This window comes from Eleutherodactylus coqui, chromosome 1, assembly GCF_035609145.1.
Source record: "Eleutherodactylus coqui strain aEleCoq1 chromosome 1, aEleCoq1.hap1, whole genome shotgun sequence".
Lineage (NCBI taxonomy): Eukaryota > Metazoa > Chordata > Amphibia > Anura > Eleutherodactylidae > Eleutherodactylus > Eleutherodactylus coqui.
In genome coordinates this window covers 222,547,553-222,568,481 of record NC_089837.1, presented here as the reverse complement: position 1 = coordinate 222,568,481, position 20,929 = coordinate 222,547,553, and the positions used below count along the sequence as shown (strand labels likewise).

The window sequence follows — 20,929 nt, the reverse complement described above, 5'->3', positions numbered from 1 at the left end:
GAGGATTCTTTGACGAAAGCAAAGTTTGATGTAAAAACAATGTTATTTCAAATACAAATCATTATTTCTAACCTTGTCAATGTCTTGACTCTATTTTCTATTCATTTCACAACGCATGGTGGTGAATAAGTGTGACTTTTCATGGAAAACACAAAATTGTTTGGGTGACCCCAAACTTTTGAACGGTAGTGTATATATTGAAGTATTATGAACTCTGTTTACTATGTGGTCTTTGATCTAGGCAGCTCTGCAGTTCTGTTCTCCGTCTCTGCTATATCTAACTGGTCAACGAACAGTTAATCATTTCCTGCTTTGGGCTCCACCATTCATCACCTGTTTGTGGTTTTCAATTTAGCTTCTGTGATATATATCCTGTCTGTTTCTTCAGGGTTTGCTTGTTGGTCAGTGTCTTATTCGGTTCTTATGTGCTGTCCTGTTGCTACCTGCTTTTTTTCTGACCCAAGCCACCTTGCCAGTTTCTGTTCTGGTTCCATGCCCTGTTCCTGTGTGATTCTAGTTTTGTTCCTCCTGGGGAACGCACGTCCCTATGACAGCTTGGTTCTGGTGCTGTATTTATGTACTGAGCTGTTTTAATATTAATAATTACAATAATACATATTTGGATTATTGTAATTGTTTTACTGGATGATAAATTTAGGGATAGTTGTCTGTGGCATACTACGTCACGGGCATTTCAAACACATAATTTAAACACCCAGGGAGGGAATGTTAAACATTTGCATCACACCCCTGAAAGCACCTCATGTAAATTTTTAACATTCCCAATCTGGGTGTTTAAATTATGCCTGTAAAATGCCCAGGACGATGTAGTATGTCTGATAGTATCCTCTTGATAATTCTAAGACTGCCCACTATTAGACATTCAGTGCAGGCTGGTGAGATCTGAGTAGAATAGGTTTTAAAAGTCCTCATTTATTGTATTTACCCAAAAGATATCATCCAATGATACCTTCGGCTGAAAAAGTAAAGCAAAATTCGCATTGCGTGCTACAATTTTCCCTGTAGTATGGGGGCGCGATGTTGAATATGGGCTGGTGAGATTTATTTGCTAATGGTGATTTTTAATCCCAATCCCGCCCAGGCCTGCATTCAATAGCCAGCTGAGCATCAAGGAGTGCCAAGCCACACTGCAAAGTTAGAATATAGGCTACCAAGCATTCCCTGGGCATTGTTCTGGGCACAGAATGCCACCCTCTGTTCTTGCTTGCTTGTTTGTGTATGTGTGCTATTTTTTTGGGGGGGAGAGGTGCAGTTTTGTTATTTGCCTCAGGTAACAGAAAGGCTAGCGGCTCCCCTGTATGGAAGTGAAGGTATCATCAAAAGGTACTGCATTAGGGCACTTGTCAGTGTAAGGCCATCCCTGCTGTAAAGTGCAATGGAATATGTTGTCAACATATAAAAAAGTAATCAGGGCAGGACGTCATATGTTGGATCAAGTAACTATCATTACACTAGCCAATTTTAATCCAGATGGAAAACAAGTATAAGTATACTGAGCTGTGAAATCATTTTGCGTAAGACGTATTGAATGTTCACATTGAATGTGTTCTGATTTTAATGGGAAAGATTAAATAGAGGGACAACTTGTTTTGCTTTCTAAGGGAATGCTAGATCATCGTGTTTCCACTTACTGGCTATCAATGAAAGCCACATCCTGGAAGATGTTCTAGCTCTGACGTAATCTCTGCAGGGACCTTGTAGCAGCTTTATGCTAGGATACTAAACAGAACAAAATATGGAAGAGTATAAAGATACAGAAAATATGAACTTCGTTATATCATTTTAGCTCTAGGAAGTTTAGACAATCAGATGTTAGGAACTTTTCTTAACTGATATCAGTTTTATAAACTTTTAAAGGCAGTCACTTGCCTAAAGCACAATAGACTAATTTATGGTGCTGTTCGGGCAAGTGACAGGGAGTTGGCAAGGTATTTTTCATACTCATCCTCTTCCTAGTTTCCTTGGTACCAGCCTGTAGGAGCCGCACATCAGCCAAAATTCTGACACTTTTCAGAATCTTGTGCGCATGCTCTACTATACAATTTATGGGAGAGTATGCTCATTGGACTCTGAAAAGAGGCCTATCCGCAATGTCAATTGTGGATGGGCTGCGGGTCGGATGTCCTCCATTGACTTCAATGGAGGCCATCAGCATTAAGCCTGCAGCAAAATAGAGCATGCTGTGATTCTTCCTCTGCTTGAGGAAATCGCAATTCGTTTCTGCAAGCGTAAAGGAAAAAGAGAACGTACATACCTTTCAATGCATGGCATTTGCTGCAGATCTCCCGTGCGGATGCTGGCCGCAGATTCCGCAATGGAAAATATGGTTGTGTGAGGCCGGCCTTATTAATATCTTACTCTTTTTCCAACATCCTTTGGAGCCTTTTTTCACATAATCTCTGTATAGCAGCATGTGATTTAAACAGAACATGTCATTAAAATCCATATATTTTAAAGAGTATCATAATTTAAACCCCAGTCACTGAAAATGACAATTTTCATCTGAAAGATTTGCATGGCAAAACTAGCTGCTAGATGGCCTGCATTAGATACAAGATTAAAATACAAGACTTTGTACCACAGCCAAGGATTTTGTGGAGGAATATTGTACCAATAGGGATTTTCTATATATTAACTGGGGAGCTGGATTATGTTGGCATAGTTTTGTAATATGCAAATGCAGTCTAAATTTCTATGCCACCGAGGAGCAAATGGGCATGTGGTACATTTAGATAATGCTGAACCCAAAACATTTTGCAGATTCATCAGTTGAAAGTAGGAAAATGTAGTTTTTTTTTATGTTGAATAAAATTAAGGCCCCTTACATGTGTAAGGGGGGTAACCTGTGCCCCACACTCCCTTACACATAGAGGAGCTGTGGAGCAATGGTTTGAGCCCTGTCTCACTGCCAGTGTAGGACAGGGGCATGATGAACAGAGGGTGCATGAGAGCACCAGTGAAAAGAGGCTCCACCTGCCATGTGACATGGGCAGCGGCACAACCAGTACATCAATGCCCAGAAGATCTGGCCTCAGATAGGGACTATGTAAGCCTCGCCTACTTCTCGGGAGCAAGCCTGAGGGCTCTTGAAAGTTCTAGGTGCAGGGAGGCACCTTCTAGAAAGGGTACAGGAGCTGCGTCACAGCCCAGTGCAGGGGTCGATGCAGCTTCAGTGTGTAGAGGCAGCAGGCAAGGAGTCTGAGCCTCCAGTGAACACAGACAGTGGAGATTTATAGTAGAAGCAGCAGCAGTGAGTAGAGACAGGTGACATGGCTTTGGCTGCTGTGTGAAGAAAGTGTTCTGAGCATCGCTGTCTGCATGCTGTGGAGCAATGCAGGAGAGAGCCCTGATGAGTAGGGGATGCCAAAGACATATGACAAAACGACCCTGGCAACCAGGAGCAAAAGATGTAATGAGCTGCACTAGAAAGGAAGTCATTGCTGATGCTTTTCTGGCAGGATGACTATTTGGACTTTTGTGGACTCATGCTCGGTACTAGAACAAGGAGCAGTGATTGAAGTGGTACCTCCAAGGACTTATGAGTGAGGCTTGGCCTCGTTGAAAACTACTGTGCATACCATTAAGGGACTTGTTAGGTAGTTAGCAGGCCTGCTGACAGGGGTGATATTTTGAAACTTGTACCATTGGGAATGTACTGTTTGTTTAAAAGCAGTGACTGAATACTACAAGATGCTGAGGACTGTTTTATTAGAAACAGACTGTGTGAATTCTGCTGGAGATTGTGGTTCCATTTACTTATTATAAGTATTAGCAGTGTGTGAAGCTGGTATTATGCTCAATATGAATGTTGAATGTTAGGGCACAACAAGCCATCTGATGCTGTAAGAATGGCAGTGTAGTGTTTCGTAGCCTGAAAGAGGGAATAGCAGTTAATTGGTATGAGCCATATGATTGTTGTAAAGTGACATTGGGCGTCTCATGTGTAGAGATGCAGCCCTATGAGATGTTGCAGGTCCAGGCTACAGGTAGTAGTATCAGTAATGGACAATGGCCAGTATTCAGGTGACTTGTTGCAGCCCAGTTCAGACCAAAAATGTAAATCAAAATGCCAAACATAATTTTATAATACTATGTAACGATCAAGAAATTTATGCTCCTGTATGGCCCAACTTCCATTAAGTTTAAGTAAAGTTTGTTTTGCAAAAACAAAAAAACTTGCTGCATCCACCTCATCTGTCACCATCAGACCATAACACTTAAAACCCACCTGCATCATACCCATCCATTAATTAATAGGATAATGGGGTGTCAGCACGGACACAAGAAATAGCTGGTGGTCCAATGCATGCTCGGCTGAGAGTGCATGTGCTCTGAATGGGGAGAACAGAATAGCTGCTGACTGACATCCTTGGAGATGGTTTTCTTCCCAAGAAGAAAAGGAAGCCACCATACACATTACTCACAGGTGTGGATGGGTAAAACACAACATTGTAAGGCAGTGGCATGTGTAGGCCAGGTGGTATTGGGCCAGAATTTTACTATAGGGACACCATAGCATCAGGGATCAGCGTGAAGGCCCTAGAGATGCCTACTCATGCTTCACACATGTCCCACGGATTATATTGCACTTTTGTCCCCATAGAGTTGGTTAGTGAGGGGCAGCAGAACACCGAGCAGACTGCAGACATAGTGTGAACTGTACTGCAGGGTCAGTCAGGTAGGGCGCAAGTATTAGTGTTCCAGCCAGAAGAGATACACCTGGGGAGCAAGAGAGCAATAAAGTGTCAGAAGTGTAAGGTACAGAGCAAGCTGAGAGTACAGGTCTAAGTAAACCCAACTGCTGAAGTACCACCACCATAGCATTACTTGTAACTTGGTATTAGGTCCTAGGGCAGCACAGCCCCCCACAGATGGGGCTTAATTGAGCTAGCTGGGTGTGGATTTCTCCAGCCAGCTAATGCCCGGGTCTTAGACCCCTGTATGTTGGGTTCCTGTGTCTCTGGAGGCCCCTCTTTAAGGGGGAGGTACTGTTAGTATGTGCCGCTGGGAGCTGTTGTTCTACATGGGTTTCCAGCAGCACAGCCCCACAGGTGGGTGGTTGATTGAGCTTTTTGGGTGTGGATTTCTCCAACCAGCCAACCACCACTGCTCTGCTGCTCATATATACCAGCTCCTCTGCTAGAGGCTGCTGGGCTTTCCCCTGTTTGTTCAGTATGTTCAGTGTGAACAGCCTCATGTTCCTACATGTCACTGCATGTGCCTGACGTGTGGTATGACCAGTCCTGTTCAGCGTGCATGGTGTGTTGTGTTGTATGCAAATGCCCGGCGTGTGGTTGTGAGCGGTGTTCAGTCCTGCTGTGTTTTGTTTGTCATCTAGGTCTAGTTAAGTCCCTAGGTTCCAGCGCAGGGCCGTCATTGTCAGGGTGATCGCTCTGCATGCAGGCAGGTTTCATGTGAAAGTTGTCTTGTTAGAGTAGGGACCCACAAGACAACGAGGACCTTTGAAGTGGGCTCGCTGGCTCAAGTATCTTGGCCAAAATACAAATTAATATCTTGCATCATATCTATTTACATTTGTTTATGCGTGCGGGTATGTTTGGTCGTGTTTTGGGTGTTTGTCTGTGTTATGTCTGTCTGTGAGTTACGTTCGCTGTTTACGACTTCCAAACTGAGCTTCGTCAGTTTGTGAGGAGTAAAAAAAGTAACACCTGCCTAAGCAGAAATTGATAAGTACTGTTGTTGAGTTTTAGTGTGGTTGCCAGAAATAAAAGAACATTTCAGCATAGAATCTAAGCAATCCTACTGTTATGGATGCAGGTCATAGCTGGAAGCATTGCCTACCTTTTCTTGCCATGGGACATGGCCGGCACCATGCCCACTGTGTTGTCTGTGACAAATATAGCATCTCCTGTTAGTTTCCTGGTTCTTGTAGAGTGTGGGCAAATGCCCAGTCTGCCTCCTAAGTGGCCAGTGTGTGTACCCAGCTTTCCAATTCCCAATCAATCCTGGCCAGTCCTGAGCTATTTAGGGCTATTTTGCCCATCAGCAGTCTCTACTATGAAAAGGTATTAGTTGTTTCCTATCTGATCTCTAGGTAACAGACTTATGCCTAAACTACCTTTCCTGATTTTCTTAATTCCTGACCTTCGGCCTGTTCCTCAACTGTGCAAGACATCCATATCAAATCTCCTGAACTAACCCCTTTCCCCCCTCACCCTCTACCACATGCACCCTGCCCTCCCCACTGCATTCCTGGTCTATTGTCTACCTATGGCACCCTACATTCTGCACTCTGCCTATCCTATACATCTCTGGCCCCTGTACCTCCTGCATCACCTCCTCCTTGTGTGTAAGCTAGTTGGCGCAGGCCCCCACCTCGTGCGTTTCCTAATTATTGAATACTATGTGTAACTGTTGTATCATCTGGATTACCCTGTGCTCTGAAAGCACTGTGGAATGAGTTGGTGCTCTACAAATGAAGAATATTGTTATTATTATCTGTCCTGACTCTCGGCTTGTTGCCTGACCACACAACATATCCCTCAGCCCAGAACCCTGACTTGTTCCTCCACTATGTCTCTGTATGCACTCTCCTTGATTATGGTTCTTCTGTCCACATAATGTCAGCTATCTCTAATAGACAAAAATTTTGAATGTGGCCAGCTTCTTTCCAGGTGAGGACAGTTTGTGATCACATGGCTAAGACAATCGTACGTTGCTAAATTTCAGCTAACGAGCAATCGTTTTCATCAACTTAGGAAGTAAGTAAGGGATACACAGCTCCGGAGTGAATCTTGTCAGCTTGACATTTCTGTTCTCAAGGTGGCACAAGTTTCCTGCCCTTTCATCTCTTCAAACTTAAAAATCAATATGCAAGTATATTGCAAGGTTTCCTGCTGCAAACATGACCAAATTTGCCAAGGGCTTTTATTATTTGGGGACACAAATGCTGATAAGGCAAAATGTGTCAATTTTCTCATTGCTTGTAAAACATCTACTGAGTTGTGAAAAACTAGCAACAAGAGGACTAACACATTCTAATCGAGTAAGGGAAACCTGCTATCACTATGCTAACATGTTAGACAAAAAGCAGGGTCAGCTAAACTAATGGCCCTTTTACACGGGGCGACAGTCATCTAAACGACTGCATGAGTGCTGACATTACCGCTATGGTCCGTAGCGCTTGTGTAGAGCATGCTATGTGAAGTGCTGAACGGGGAGTATTTACATGGAATGAGAAGCTGGCGATCCAGCGATGGTTTCTATGTTGACTGAAAGTCAGCGATAGCTACAAGTGAATGAATATTTTTGGATTTCCACTGCACGATTAGGCCTCATGGCTGCATTGCAGTGAGTGCGAAATCCAAGTTGTATGAAGCCATAATATGGCAGCTGTAAAGGTGTGTGAGCCCTTACTGTACTTCCACCTGCCTCCGATTTCACACAAAGACATACAGAGTTGTTCTCTGTTGGATTCTGTAAAAAAAATGTCATACTTCAATTGCTTCCAGAGGAGAATAGCTCCATACATATCCCAGTGCACGGTCTTTGTGTTGTCAGACAGGTTCTGGGTGCATGACTGCTAGTAAAAAGGGCTGCCTGAGATTATAAAACATTTTTTTTTTAGAAACCAAACTCTATTGCAGTTCAGCTCACAGGGAGAAGCTGCAATACTGGAAACCGCACATAGACAAGTGTTGGTTATGAAACAATCCTGAACAACTCATTTATATGATACCGCTGATTATAGAGAACTTTCGATATATTAATAGTACAATTAAAGATAAGAAACTCCTCTTTTCATCTACCTCCTGCACTGATTACTTACTCTGAAATGCCAATATAAAATATCTCCATTGTACAGACATATTATCAACTTCACTAAGAGATCAGGTTGCACTTTCTGCCCAAAGACGTCTATGGAGGGAGTAGGGGATGTATGTGGAAGAAGCTTTTGGAGAGAGAAAAAGGCAGAGAGAAACACACTGATGCTGCTATTCTTGTAGATTTTCTACCCCACCACAGTGCTGGATGGACACTGCTTACTAAGGTTATATAATGTCCCCCATGCTGTTCCTGCTGCTGCAAAAAGATAAGGGAGCAGGGTGGACCTGATGTTGTTGCTGCTGCGACTAGTAGTACCTGAGGGTGGTAGCACTGCCCTTTTTGTTTTTATGCTACACCCTACTAGCTGCCTTGCCAGGGTGCTGCCCAGCAATGTCCACCTTCTCCTCCTGCCCCTGCAAGCTACTATGATGACTTTCCCTGCCTCTCCATTGCCTGTGGGGTGCTGACCGCCTGCACTGACCCACCCTCATCTTCCTCTTCGGAGGAAAGGAATGGTTGAGCATCAGTGCATTCTATATCTTGGTCTTCTTCCTATGGTTGTTTGGATTGCTCTGTTGACACTCGTGACACTAAATGATCAGACAGCTCTTCAGACTGATCCATGTAGACTACTTTGGAATGTGTGGAGGATTTGGCATAGGGTGAAGTAGAGGGGGGATGCCCATGGCTGACTGGTACAGACTGACTGCTATGTGCCTGTCACTAGGAGGTAGAGGAGGTGGTGGTAGTTGAGGCATGTTGTGTCATCCACTCTATAACCTGTTCCGTGTGCTGCAGTTGTAATGTACGGAAAAAAATCACTTCTAAGGAATGGCAGCAGGCTTGCCTTGTTTCCTGCAGAAGATGGAGATGTTGTTTCAGTGGGAACTGCTTGAAGTGCTAACTTGGCCAATCCTCTACCACCTCCACATTCCTTGCAATATTCCTCACACCAAATGTATTTTGTCTGCTTTGCTGCTATATACGTTAATAGCAGCAGAAATATACCCTCCCCAATGTAAAGACCTTGTTTCTTATAGGCATATAAACGCGATGTAGCAATTTTCTTTGCACCCTCGGGTAGAACCCCGTTTAAGTTCTCTGCTGGTGCCATGTTTCCCCGAAAATAAGACAGTGTCTTATATTAATTTTTGTTCAAAAAGGTTTAACTTTTTTGCATGTAGAGCTGCCTGGAAACTATTTAAATTGACTTTTTTAATTAACTGTTAGCAGGGCTTAATTTTGGAGTAGGGCTTATATTTCATGCATCCTCAAAAAGCCTGAAAAATCATTTTGCATCCTCAAAAATTCTGGAAAATCATGCTATGTCTTATTTTCAGGGCATGTCTTATTTTCAGGGAAACAGAGTATATAAGCTGCACAATAGCAGCAATATATCCTCTGTAGAATATCTGGCCCTATTAATAACAGACGATATGTTATATAGGCACACAAACATAATGCAGCTTCACTGTCATGTGTTCAACTTTAAAATGGCCACTGGTTACACTATGCCTATATTATACTGTATATGGCTCGGTCATGTGATGCAGGCGTCCAATTTAAGTTCTGCACATATGCAAGATGGATGACACATTTGATGGCATCAGCATGGTGCCCTAGCTGCTGATTGGCTGCACGGTGACCTCTGTAGCAGGCATTATGGGAAATTCGATTTTTCCTGTGATTTTTGACAAAAATCAGTGTGGACTAACCTGATTCAATTTTGCTGAAATCAGGACTATTTTGTCTCCCAGCCGATTGGGATGAGCAGCACTTTTTAGGCCTTAGTCAGACGGGCGATTTTTCGCGCGATTTGCGGATCGCATGACGGATGCGCATCCGCAAATCGCGTGACCGGTGCGTGCAAGTCGCCCGCAAATCGCCCGAAAATCTGCTCCTAGCCGCGTTTCATTAGAAACGGGCCGGAGCTGTCCAGCGCATTGCATTCAATGGAGACGGCAATACAGCCGTTTCCATTGAAAGCAATGCGCTGCGGGCGAGCCCGGGATGAATTGTCGGTAAGGGCTTAAAGGGGTTGTCCCGCGGCAGCAAGTGGGTCTATACACTTCTGTATGGCCATATTAATGCACTTTGTAATGTACATTGTGCATTAATTATGAGCCATACAGAAGTTATCAGAAGTTATTCACTTACCTGCTCCGTTGCTGGCGTCCTCGTCTCCATGGTTGCCGTCTAATTTTCGCCGTCTAATGGCCAAATTAGACACGCTTGCGCAGTCCGGGTCTTCTGCTTTCCTCAATGGGGCTCCGTGTAGCTCCGTGTAGCTCCGCCCCGTCACGTGCCGATTCCAGCCAATCAGGAGGCTGGAATCGGCAATGGACCGCACAGAAGCCCTGCGGTCCACCGAGGGAGAAGATGCCGGCGGCCATCTTCAGGAGGTAAGTAAGAAGTCACCGGAGCGCGGGGATTCAGGTAAGCGCTGTCCGGTGTTCTTTTTTAACCCCTGCATCGGGGTTGTCTCGCGCCGAACGGGGGGGGGGGTTGAAAAAAAAAAAACACGTTTCGGCGCGGGACAACCCCTTTAAATATATAAGCCCTTCCCTGCAATCCATCCTAAAATGTGTTAAAATAAAAAAAAAATTGTACACTCACCTTCTGCCGGCAGCCGGAGCTCCTTACGGCCGTCCTGCAGTGGGTGTGAAGGGGGTGTGAGTCAGACCTGCCCCCTGATTGGCTCAGCGCTGAGCCAATCAGAGGCATGCCTCACTCACACCCATTCATGAATTCATGAATGGATGTGAGTCAGACCTGCCCCTGATTGGCTCAGCGCTGAGAGGCAGCAGTCACTCACCCATTCATGAATTCATGAATGGGTGTGTGAGTGTTTTCAGCCTCTGATTGGTCAGGGCTGTGACCAATCAGAGGCAGATCATTCAGCAGGCGGGGATTTTAAAGCCCCGCCGGCTGAATAGTGCCAAGAAGCAGTTCAGGAGAACTGACAGCGACCGCGGCTGGACTCCGGCCGCAGCGGAAAGGTGAGTATACAATTTTTTTTATTTTAACACATTTTAGAATGAATTGCAGGGAAGGGTTTATATATTTAACCCCTTCCCGACAATTCACCCCGCGCACGCCGGCAGCCCATTGCTTTCAATGGAGCTGCTGTATTGCCGCTCCATTGAATTCAATGGGCAAATATCGTTCTTCTCTGTCACAGCTGTTACAGCTGTGGCAGAGAAGAATGATTTGTCTTCTATATGTTCTCAATGGGGTCGGCGCTGCTGCCGCCGGCCCCATTGAGCGCATATAGAGAAGAGAACAGGAATCGCAGATCGCAGATAGGTGCGATCTGCGATTTTTTGTTCTATAATTTATCGGACGAGCACATAAAAAGCGCTCATGTGTCCGATACCATTGCGAAGCAATGGTTTTATAAAATCGCCGGACGCATGCGCAAATCGCGCGAAAAATCGCCCGTCTGACTAAGGCCTTATAGTCAAAATATTGCCGCTTTGGGATGTACATGTCCATTATATGAAAAAAAAAGAAATAAAAACAGCTGAATCTTGCAGCTGACCCCAGGAATCTGGAAGAAGATTGCAAACAGAAATGGAATTCATAAACAAAACTTTCTGTTACCTCGAAAATCAACATGTTGGCAGTGGTACAGCAGTTGGAAAGTATTTCAAGGTACAGTATATCCACAGCATATACCATCCTGAATCCAATGCACTGTATATGATTTCATTGTAGCAGAACCAGAACAAGACTCAATGACGCAATGTATAAAGGTGACAGGTGCCCAGACAAACATTGGTCAAACTGGGAAGTGACATTTTCGACCCTGTCAAATTGTATCCAGACATGAACTTATCAAACATTTAATAAGATGACACAGTTATAACAAACATCTAAACAGAAGTCTAGTGTTCTACTTAGACAGGACCACAGTCATCTAAATGGCTGAACAAGCGCTGATGTTGCCGCTGGTTGTTAGTGCTCATGCAGAGCGTTTAGACAGGCAGATCACCGCTGAGTATCGCTCAGTGCTTCACATTCTATGCAAAGTGCTGAACGGGGAGCGTTTACACTCAGCGAGAAGCCAGCGATGATTTTCATACAGATTGAAAGTGAGCGACCCACAAACTGTAAATGAATAGTGTATGATGGCTGTGTATTTAGACGCAACGATTATTGCACAGATTTGTTTGTTTGAACGAATTTTGTGCGATAACCGTCCCAAGAGTCCTGTTTGACTCCCTTTCCAAACAGAGATTTCATTGCAGGAGTTACTGCTGCTGATTGATACTTAAAGCAAAGAAAAGAGTGTCTGTGGGAGCAAGCAATGTGTGCTTGTTTTAAGCGTGACTTAAAATTGGGTGGAATCTCTGCTTATGGGTGAATGCATACGGGCGGAAATTCCGCAGCAGGATTTCCCACAGAATTTCCGCCCATGCACGCTGCTATGGGATTGCATTAGTTTATGCAATCCTATGCAGACGGCTTCGATTTGACCGTGTGAAAACTCTGCGAGGCTCGCACAGAAATGTCACCGCTGGCGTGCTGGCTTTGCTCTGCACATGGACTGGCTGCACAGCAGCAGGCACATAGCAGAGCGGAGAAGGAGATGCCACAGGAGGTGAGCCTGTGGTGGTCACTGCAGGGGCACGGCTCACATCCTGCTGTCAGAATTCTCGCAGTGAGATTCGACCCAGCCATCTGCTTGAGCCCTATTTCTTATTTGTATTTATTTATGTTTTTATATCAAGTCACAGTGGTCTTGTAGCTTATACATTGTAACTATATTTGTATTTTTTAGAGGTAAATATGCTAAGGCTACTCTCACACATGTGTCCTCAAAATCCCGCATCCAAAACCATGGCATTTTACCGCAATTTTGTGCAGCATTTTTGAAAGCATATTTCAGCGTTTGAAAGCATTTTTTTAAGGCATCTTATCATTGTGATGGGTGATGAGGGGCATTAAAAAGTGCTAAAACACGGGAAAATAGAGCAGACAGTGCTCAAAAAGCACGGTGTTAGAAACACCATGTGTGAGTACTGGTCTGCGAAGACCCTTTGAAATCAATTGGAGCATTGTACCTCGGTTAGCGTGGTGTTTGAAATGCTGCGCTAATTGGGGGAAAAAAGCGGGCTATGTGAGAATGGCCTTAGAGTTGTATATTGGGGATTACATTGTTATATTTAAAAACACATACATTGTTACGTTTACAAAACAAATGGTTAAAAGGTTCTAGGAGTGTTTAAACTAGGGACCAGAGGGGAAGGCAACCAAAAGGATAGAGGGGAAGATAGTGTAGACAGTGACCTGGGACTAAATAATGAAAATGGGGGTGGAGCGGTGGGAGGGGTTAGTACAGTTTGAACTAGCAAAACAGTTAATAGGGATACACTTAGGCCTCATGTCCACGGGGAAAATCGGGCCCGCTACGGATTCTACATGTAGAATCTGCAGCGGGTCCCTCTTGCCCCGCGGACATGAGCGCTGAAAATACGAATAAATAAGAATTTACCTATCCGTAGCGGGCGGCGAAGCTCTGCTCTTCCTCACGGCCGGATCTTCTTTTTCGGCCGGCGGATGAATTCCTGACGCCGGCGGCACGTCGCCGACACGTCGTCGACGTGCCGCGCGCATGCGCCGGGCACATCCGCCGATCCGAAGCAAGGGAGATGCGGCCGTGAGGAAGAGAAGAGCTTCCCGGCCCGCTGCGGGTGAGTAAATGCTTTTAATTCCTATTTTAGGTCTCCCGCGGATCCGGACGGCTTCCATAGGCTTCAATAGAAGCCCGCGGGAGCCGTCCCCGCGGGAGACCCGCACGAAAATGGAGCATGGTCCAGATTTTTTCATGCTCCATTTTTTTTTAAATCCCTTTTATTGACGATCCGCGGGTATTTATGTACCCGCGGGTGGTCAATGCATCCCTATGGGGTGCGGATCCGCGTGCAGGTAATCCGCTGCGGATCCTAAATCATATTTTCCCCGTGGACATGAGCCCTTAAAATAAAAATGTAACCAAAGCTTTTTAAACTGTATGGTGACTAATGCTAGAAGTCTGACCAATAAGGTTGAGAAGTAATGTCTGAGAAATACTATGACATAGTGAGAATAACGGAGACCTGGTTGGATTAAAGCTGTGACTGAACAGTTAACTTGCAGGATTACAGTTGGTTCAGAAGGGATTGAGAAAAATGGAAAGGGGGAGAGGTTTGCCTTTATGTAAAGTCCTGTTTAAAGCCCACATTACAAGAACATATATGGGAGGGAGAGGAACGTATGGAGTGAAAAACAGTATCTTCATAAGGGTTTCCTACAGGTCAGCAAATATAACAGAAGCCACTGAAAATCTATTGCTAAGGCAAATGGATGAAGCAGCAAATCACAATGACGTAATTGTTACGGGGGACTTTAACTATCCAGACATAAATGGGAATCTGAAAGCTGTGGATCTCATAAAGGAAAAAAGTTTGGTTCAATAGTCAAAAAAAACTACCTTTCCCAACTTGGACTTAATATTAGCCAACATACTTGACAAAATGACAGAGGCAGGTCGGGGAGCACCTGGGAAATAGTGACAATAATAAATTTCCACTTCTCTTTCTAAAGGAAGTTTTATTGGGGAGCTACAAAAATACTAAACTTAAGGAAGGTAAAGTTCAATCAGCAAAGAGATGCCCTAAATTATATTGACTGGGACAATGCCCTCAGAAATAAGGGTACAGACAATAAATGAAACATTTTTTAAAATCCACTTAAATACTAAATGTGAGCATTTCATACCTTACAGGAATAAAATGATTAATAGGAGAAAACCAGTGTAGCTAAATGAAGATATAAAGGGGGGCAATGAACAACAAAAAGAAAGCATTTAACCTAGTAAAACAAGAAGGCATTGAGGAAGCACTAAAAAGCTATAAGAAAAAAATGTCAGGCAGCTGCTACCAAGGCAAATAGGATCATGAGGTGCATCAAAAGAAGTCTAGGGTCACATGATGAGACCATTGTTCTTCCTCCTTACAAATCACTGGTCAGACCACACATGGAGCTTGAGTGGCTTCAAAGATGGGCAACTAAAGTAATATGTGGAATGGGTGGACTACAAGACTGAGATAGGTTATTAAAATTTGAGTTATTTAGTTTAGAAAAATGATGATTATGGGTGACCTAATAACTATGAATAAATATAACGCTTATTGTCGCCCTCATCCACTCCCGGCTCGATTATTGCAACTCGTTGCTGATTGGCCTCCCCTGCACCAGACTCTACCCTCTCCAGTCCATCCTGAATGCGGCAGCCAGGCTCATCTTCCTGTCCAGCCGCTACTCGGACGCCTCTGTCCTGTGCCGGTCACTGCACTGGCTGCCCGTTAAATACAGAATTCAATTCAAACTCGCTACCTTCATCCACAAAGCCCTCCACAGTACAGCGCCACCCTATATCGCCTCCCTCATCTCAATCCATCAACCAGCCCGGGCTCTCCGCTCTGCTAATGAAACCAGACTGAGCGCCCCTTTAATTCGAACTTCTCATTCCCGCCTCCAAGACTTCTCCAGAGCAGCACCGGTCCTCTGGAACGCACTACCAAAGGCTACCCGAGCAATCCAGGACTCGCAGAACTTCAGGCGTGCTCTAAAAATGCACCTCTTCAGGGAGGCATACCGCATTCCCTAAACAAACCCCTCTGTACTCCGCCTGATAACATGCTCCCTGACCTACTGACTGCAATCCCTGCTAGCCATCATAAACCGCTCCTGCAGTCACACCGTTTCTGCCGTCACACGGCTAAATGTCTGACCATTGTCTATGTGTATAGCATCGCTCACTCTCCACCTCGCCATACTGTGCACATCTCCAGCCCCTTTACCCTCTGTATCACCCCATTACTTGTAGTATGTAAGCTCGCTGGAGCAGGACCCTCACCCCTATTGTTTCCATCAACTGATTACTATATGTAACCGTGGTTCTGTAATGTTTGTATTTTGTCTTTCTGTATTCCCCCCTGTCTATGTAAGCGCTGCTGAATATGTTGGCGCTATACAAATAAAGATTATTATTATTATTATATTGCGGGTCAGTACAGCGATCTCTCCTATGATCTATTTATACAGAGGACTGTGAGGGTAATAAGGGGGCATTCATTATATCTAGAATAATGAAGGATCCTACACTAACATAGAAGGGGATTCTTTACTGTAAGAGCAGTGAGACTATGGAACTTAATGTAACAATATTACATGTTATAGTCACTAATTACTTCAGATGGGTCAGTAATCGAGGGATTATTCTGATTGCTAGATTGGAGTTGGGAAGGAATCCCCCCCCCCCCCCCCAAAGTAAGGAAAATTGGCTTCTACCCCATGGATTTTTTTGCCTTCCTTTCGATCAACATTGGGAGGGTAAAAGGCTGAACTAGCTGGACATATGTATTTTCTACACACTGTTACCATGTTACTACGACTTTAAGAATTAACTCACTGGGAAGTCAGAAAAAATCTGAAATTTTAAAATATTTAGTCTGCATGGATGGACTTCAAGAAATTTAAGTTCAACTAAGTAGTACCTTTTTTGCCCCACTGTATTTAAAGAAAAATTCCTTCTCCACCCTCCCCCCAACCTCCCCGTCCTCTTCACAGTTTTCTATTCTTCAATAAACCTCTATGTTTTTCATTACCTATTGTTCTGGGGTTTTCTCAATGAAGGTGCTCATGAACGTCTATGATTCTGGATTTCACTTTCCAGGTCAGCTGGTCTGTTATTGCGGAGACAGTCAATATTGTCCTCTTTAGTTGTATTAGCAATTTATCATTGTTCATTGTCCTATTTTTTTATCTTGTCAAAAATGAAATAAAAAGATATTGAAAAAGAAGTTTAAGGGTTCTGTATGTCATGTGTTTAGATCCTGTTTTTTTTATTTAGGAATCAGTATGGAGTCCATGGCAAAAAAGTTTTCTTGATGCAGAGTTTAGTTCACAAACCATTGAATAGTCAGATGGCTTCTAAGATCCCAGCAGTCATGTGAGCAGGACTAAATCAGAACAAATTGTCAGCCTCTAACTGTATACAAAAATGTCTTTACTTACTAATCGCAAGCTGCGGTCTGGAAAATAATGAGGAATTGAAACAAAAAATAAGTTAGAAAGATATTCAAGACATAAAGAGAAAAAAGTGTAGTGATAATATAGGACATAAGACATCCTTTATGTGTTACAATGTGTAGACTTAAAATGTCATTACCTCTATTAACAATTTTTTTTTCTTTTAGGATGTGGATTTTTTATCATTCTGTCATCAGTCATAGCGGCCATAAGTGGATTACTTGTGGGCTATGAATTGGGAATAATTTCGGGAGCTCTTCTTCATCTGCAAACCTTATTAGACCTTACATGTCAACAGCAGGAAATAGTAGTGAGCGCACTACTCATTGGAGCCCTTTTTGCCTCACTTGTTGGAGGATTTCTTATAGACTACTATGGGAGAAGAATCACAATCCTGGTTACATCCTGTTTGCTTGTTCTTGCCAATCTACTACTGATTGCCATTGCATCCTATGAAAGCCTGATTGCAGGTCGTATTGTCATTGGTATTTCTATATCCTTGTCTGCCATTGCCACCTGTGTCTACATTGCCGAGATTGCACCTCAGCATAAGAGAGGAATGCTGGTGTCCCTAAATGAACTAATGATTGTGGTTGGCATTCTACTAGCCTATATTTCGAACTATGTGTTTGCAACAGCTGCCAATGGTTGGCAGTATATGTTCGGACTCATCATTCCATTAGCTGCTTTACAAGCCATTGCTATGTATTTTCTCCCACCAAGCCCTCGTTTTCTGATTATGAAGGGAAAGGATGAGGCTGCCGGTAAAGTTCTCCAAAAACTAAGAGCAACTTCACAAACTAATGAAGAACTCACAACCATCAGGTCTTCTATTAAAGCTGAATACCAATATAATTTTTGGGACTTATTTTGTTCAAGGGACAATATGAGAGCTCGTCTGTTAATAGGCTTAGCATTAAGTTTCTTTGTGCAAATTACTGGACAACCCAATATCTTGTTTTATGCCTCGACGGTGTTAAAGTCAGTGGGCTATGAAAGCAATGAAGCTGCTAGTCTTGCTTCTACAGGAATTGGAGTTGTAAAAGTGGTCAGCACAATTCCTGCAACCTTCTTTGTAGATCGTGTAGGAAGTAAGACTTTTCTTTGTATTGGGTCAGCTGTCATGGCTGCATCACTGGTTACAATGGGAATAATAACTCTCAATACTCATGCTAATTTTAATAGTATTTGTAAAAGCAGTTCTCAACTAAACCAATCATTGGAGGACTCCTATTTTTATAATCCAGTGACAATGTCCAAAAGTAATGAGTCAATTTTGAAAGAGTTCCACCATTTATCATCAACTAGAACATCTTTGCTTAATGTTTCAAGAAATGAGACAAAACTGGGATATTTAACTACTCTGATGGCTCCAAGCTCCTCTGAGGGACCTCAAAAGACAGAAACAGAAGATGTTCCAGTATTTATGAAATGGTTGTATTTGGCCAGTCTTCTGTCCTATGTAGCAGCATTTTCCATAGGTTTAGGACCAAGTAAGTGGCTTTTTTCTTTAGCATTCTATTTGCAAATTACTATTATAACCCTTGTATACTTGTTTGCTCAAGGATATGTCACATAATTATTCCTATACTGATATACACATGTAACCAGGGGTGTAACTATACGTGGGTGCAGTAGCACCAGGGCCCAGAACCCTTAGGCTGGGTTCACACAGTGCACATTTGCCGCGGAAATTTCGTACGAAATTTCACTGTGGCATATCCAGCTGCGGCCACTAAACCCGGTTCCCAGCGGAAATCTCGCTTTTTTTTTGGTGCGGCCAAACCGCGAAGTTTCTTGCGGGATTCCGCCCTGTGGGAACGCAGCCTTAGGGGGCCCAAAGGGCCTATCTTCCCCATATAGGGAGCCTAGTAGTATGAATAAAGCATTATAGTTGGGGGGCTCTGTTACAGATTTTGCCTCTAGGTAACTTGAAGATTCAGAGGCCCCAATGCACAGATGGGGGTTGGGGGGGCCGCAGCTGAACATTTGCACCCTGGCCCCTGAGCCTTTAGTTACGCCCCTGCATGTAACCATTATCAGTTTGGTGACCCAAGCAATCATTTTACAGAGTCTCCTTGGTGTATGATCAGCTGGTGCAATATCTATTGCAACACTAACTTATTAATACTGATTTTAATAAGAATCAACAAAGAGCAGTGCCCTCGACATGATGACAGATGTTACATGACAACGTGAAGAGCAATATAATCACATTCAGAATACTGAGCTTGCCTTTAGATTTAGTGTATCATATAGTACAAACTTGACTACTCTTATGGAATGTGAGGGTTTCAGGCAGCACAATTCTTTAAAATAGTATGTGTGGGTGCACATTCTTAGGTGGGTTGACCCCTACCCTTCCAAACCAATACCAAGAATCTAGCAGTAGAACGAGATACTAATGTGAGGATCAGCGGACATAGATCCACTGTGCCACACAATGGTGTGGCTCATAGCAAAATCTGAGGTACCCTGGTATTCACCCTTTGGGCTTTGCTGCGAGGTTGTCATGACATTACTCTAGTAATGTGGCAGCTGACACTACTAAAAACCAAGGCAAAGTATCTGAGGTTGTGAACAGGAGAGTAGTCAGATAATCCAGGTTAGGGCATACAGCACAGCTTTAGAAAGAGGTACAAGCCAGAGGTCAGGTCATGAAGAAGGGATTCAGCAGAATACAGCAAGCCAGACATCAGGCCAGGTAGCAGACTGAAGCATAGTCAGTATAATAAACTGGGGTCAGGAGTGGAGACAGTAGCATGGCCAGGAATAGCCAAAGTCAGAAATTGGACAATTAGGACAAACTAAGTAGCACTGACTGGTCTACGTTTACAATATTAGACAGAATTAATAAATCTGCCCTACTGTTTTCGCTTAAAGTGGATTCCCCATTATTTGTTTCCATAACTTGTGCTACAAGTAGAAACTGATAACGATATATAACACAGATAGTAATAATGCAATAAGGTAATATTTTATCTAAAGAATCTCCATACTGTATATAATTTTTTAAATGGCTGCCTCCTTCTAAATCTGTTTATGGGCATAGCTATAGCCATAGCAGCTTCTAAAAGGCCTAGGGATTGTGGAGACTCATTTAGTCGCAAGAACACTACCAAGGGCGTAACTAGAGTCAAAGGGCCCCAGTTTGAACTTTGGATCCCCGTGCAGACCGCCAAGCTATTTGCCTGCAATCACAGAGCCCAGTGGCGTTGCCGTAGTACAGATAGATAGATAGATAGATAGATAGATAGATAGATAGATAGATTCATTTGTATACTGCAGGCTATATAATTATAGTACAATTACAACCAGTGGCTCATGGGTGACATTGCCTCTGAATTGAATGGCGTAAAAAGCATTACAGCATTTTCGATGCTGACCCAAGCTTTTTTACTGGACTTTTTGACTTATAGATTCCAAGCTCTAGTGAATGTGCATTTATCCACATATACCATATGTATAATGACCACTGCTTACACTTTTTGTGTATTTTACTAAGCGTCATCTCTGAACTGAATCATCCATTTTCACTTTTCTTGTCCATCAGGCCCAAACCACTATGGCTACTTTTTTCATCTCTGCAGAATTTAACACAAAGATCTCATTGGCTGCTCACTTTTACAGCATCGATGTTATCCTCACTAGAGATGAGCGAACGTACTCGTCCGAGCTTGATGCTCGGGCGAATATTAGGGTGTTCGGGATGTTCGTTATTCGTAACGAACACCACACGATGTTCGGATGTTCGGGTTACTTTAACTTTCTTCCCTGAGAAATCTTTTCTATATGCGCTCAATGGGGCCGGCGGCAGCAGCGCCAACCCCATTGAGCACATATAGAAGACAAATCCTTCTTCTCTGCCACAGCTGTAACAGCTGTGACAGAGAATAACGATGTTTGCCCATTGAATTCAATGGAACCGGCAATACAGCCGACTCCACTGAATGCAATGGGCTGCCGGCGATCGCGGGATGAATTGTCGGAAAGGGGTTAAATATATAAGCCCTTCCCTGCAATTCATCCAGAAATGTGTAAA

The 20,929-nt window shown here is 43.6% G+C and overlaps 1 protein-coding gene across 2 annotated transcripts in view; it reads left to right on the top strand.

Moving 5' to 3' along the window:
* SLC2A12 (solute carrier family 2 member 12) overlaps window positions 1–20,929 on the top strand; it is a 70,621-nt gene that overhangs the window by 22,116 nt on the left and 27,576 nt on the right. For both annotated transcript variants that reach the window (XM_066605761.1, XM_066605753.1), the window contains exon 2: window positions 17,055–18,380. In XM_066605761.1, coding sequence (XP_066461858.1) covers window positions 17,055–18,380 — 1,326 coding nt within the window. The remainder of the gene's footprint in view (window positions 1–17,054; window positions 18,381–20,929) is intronic.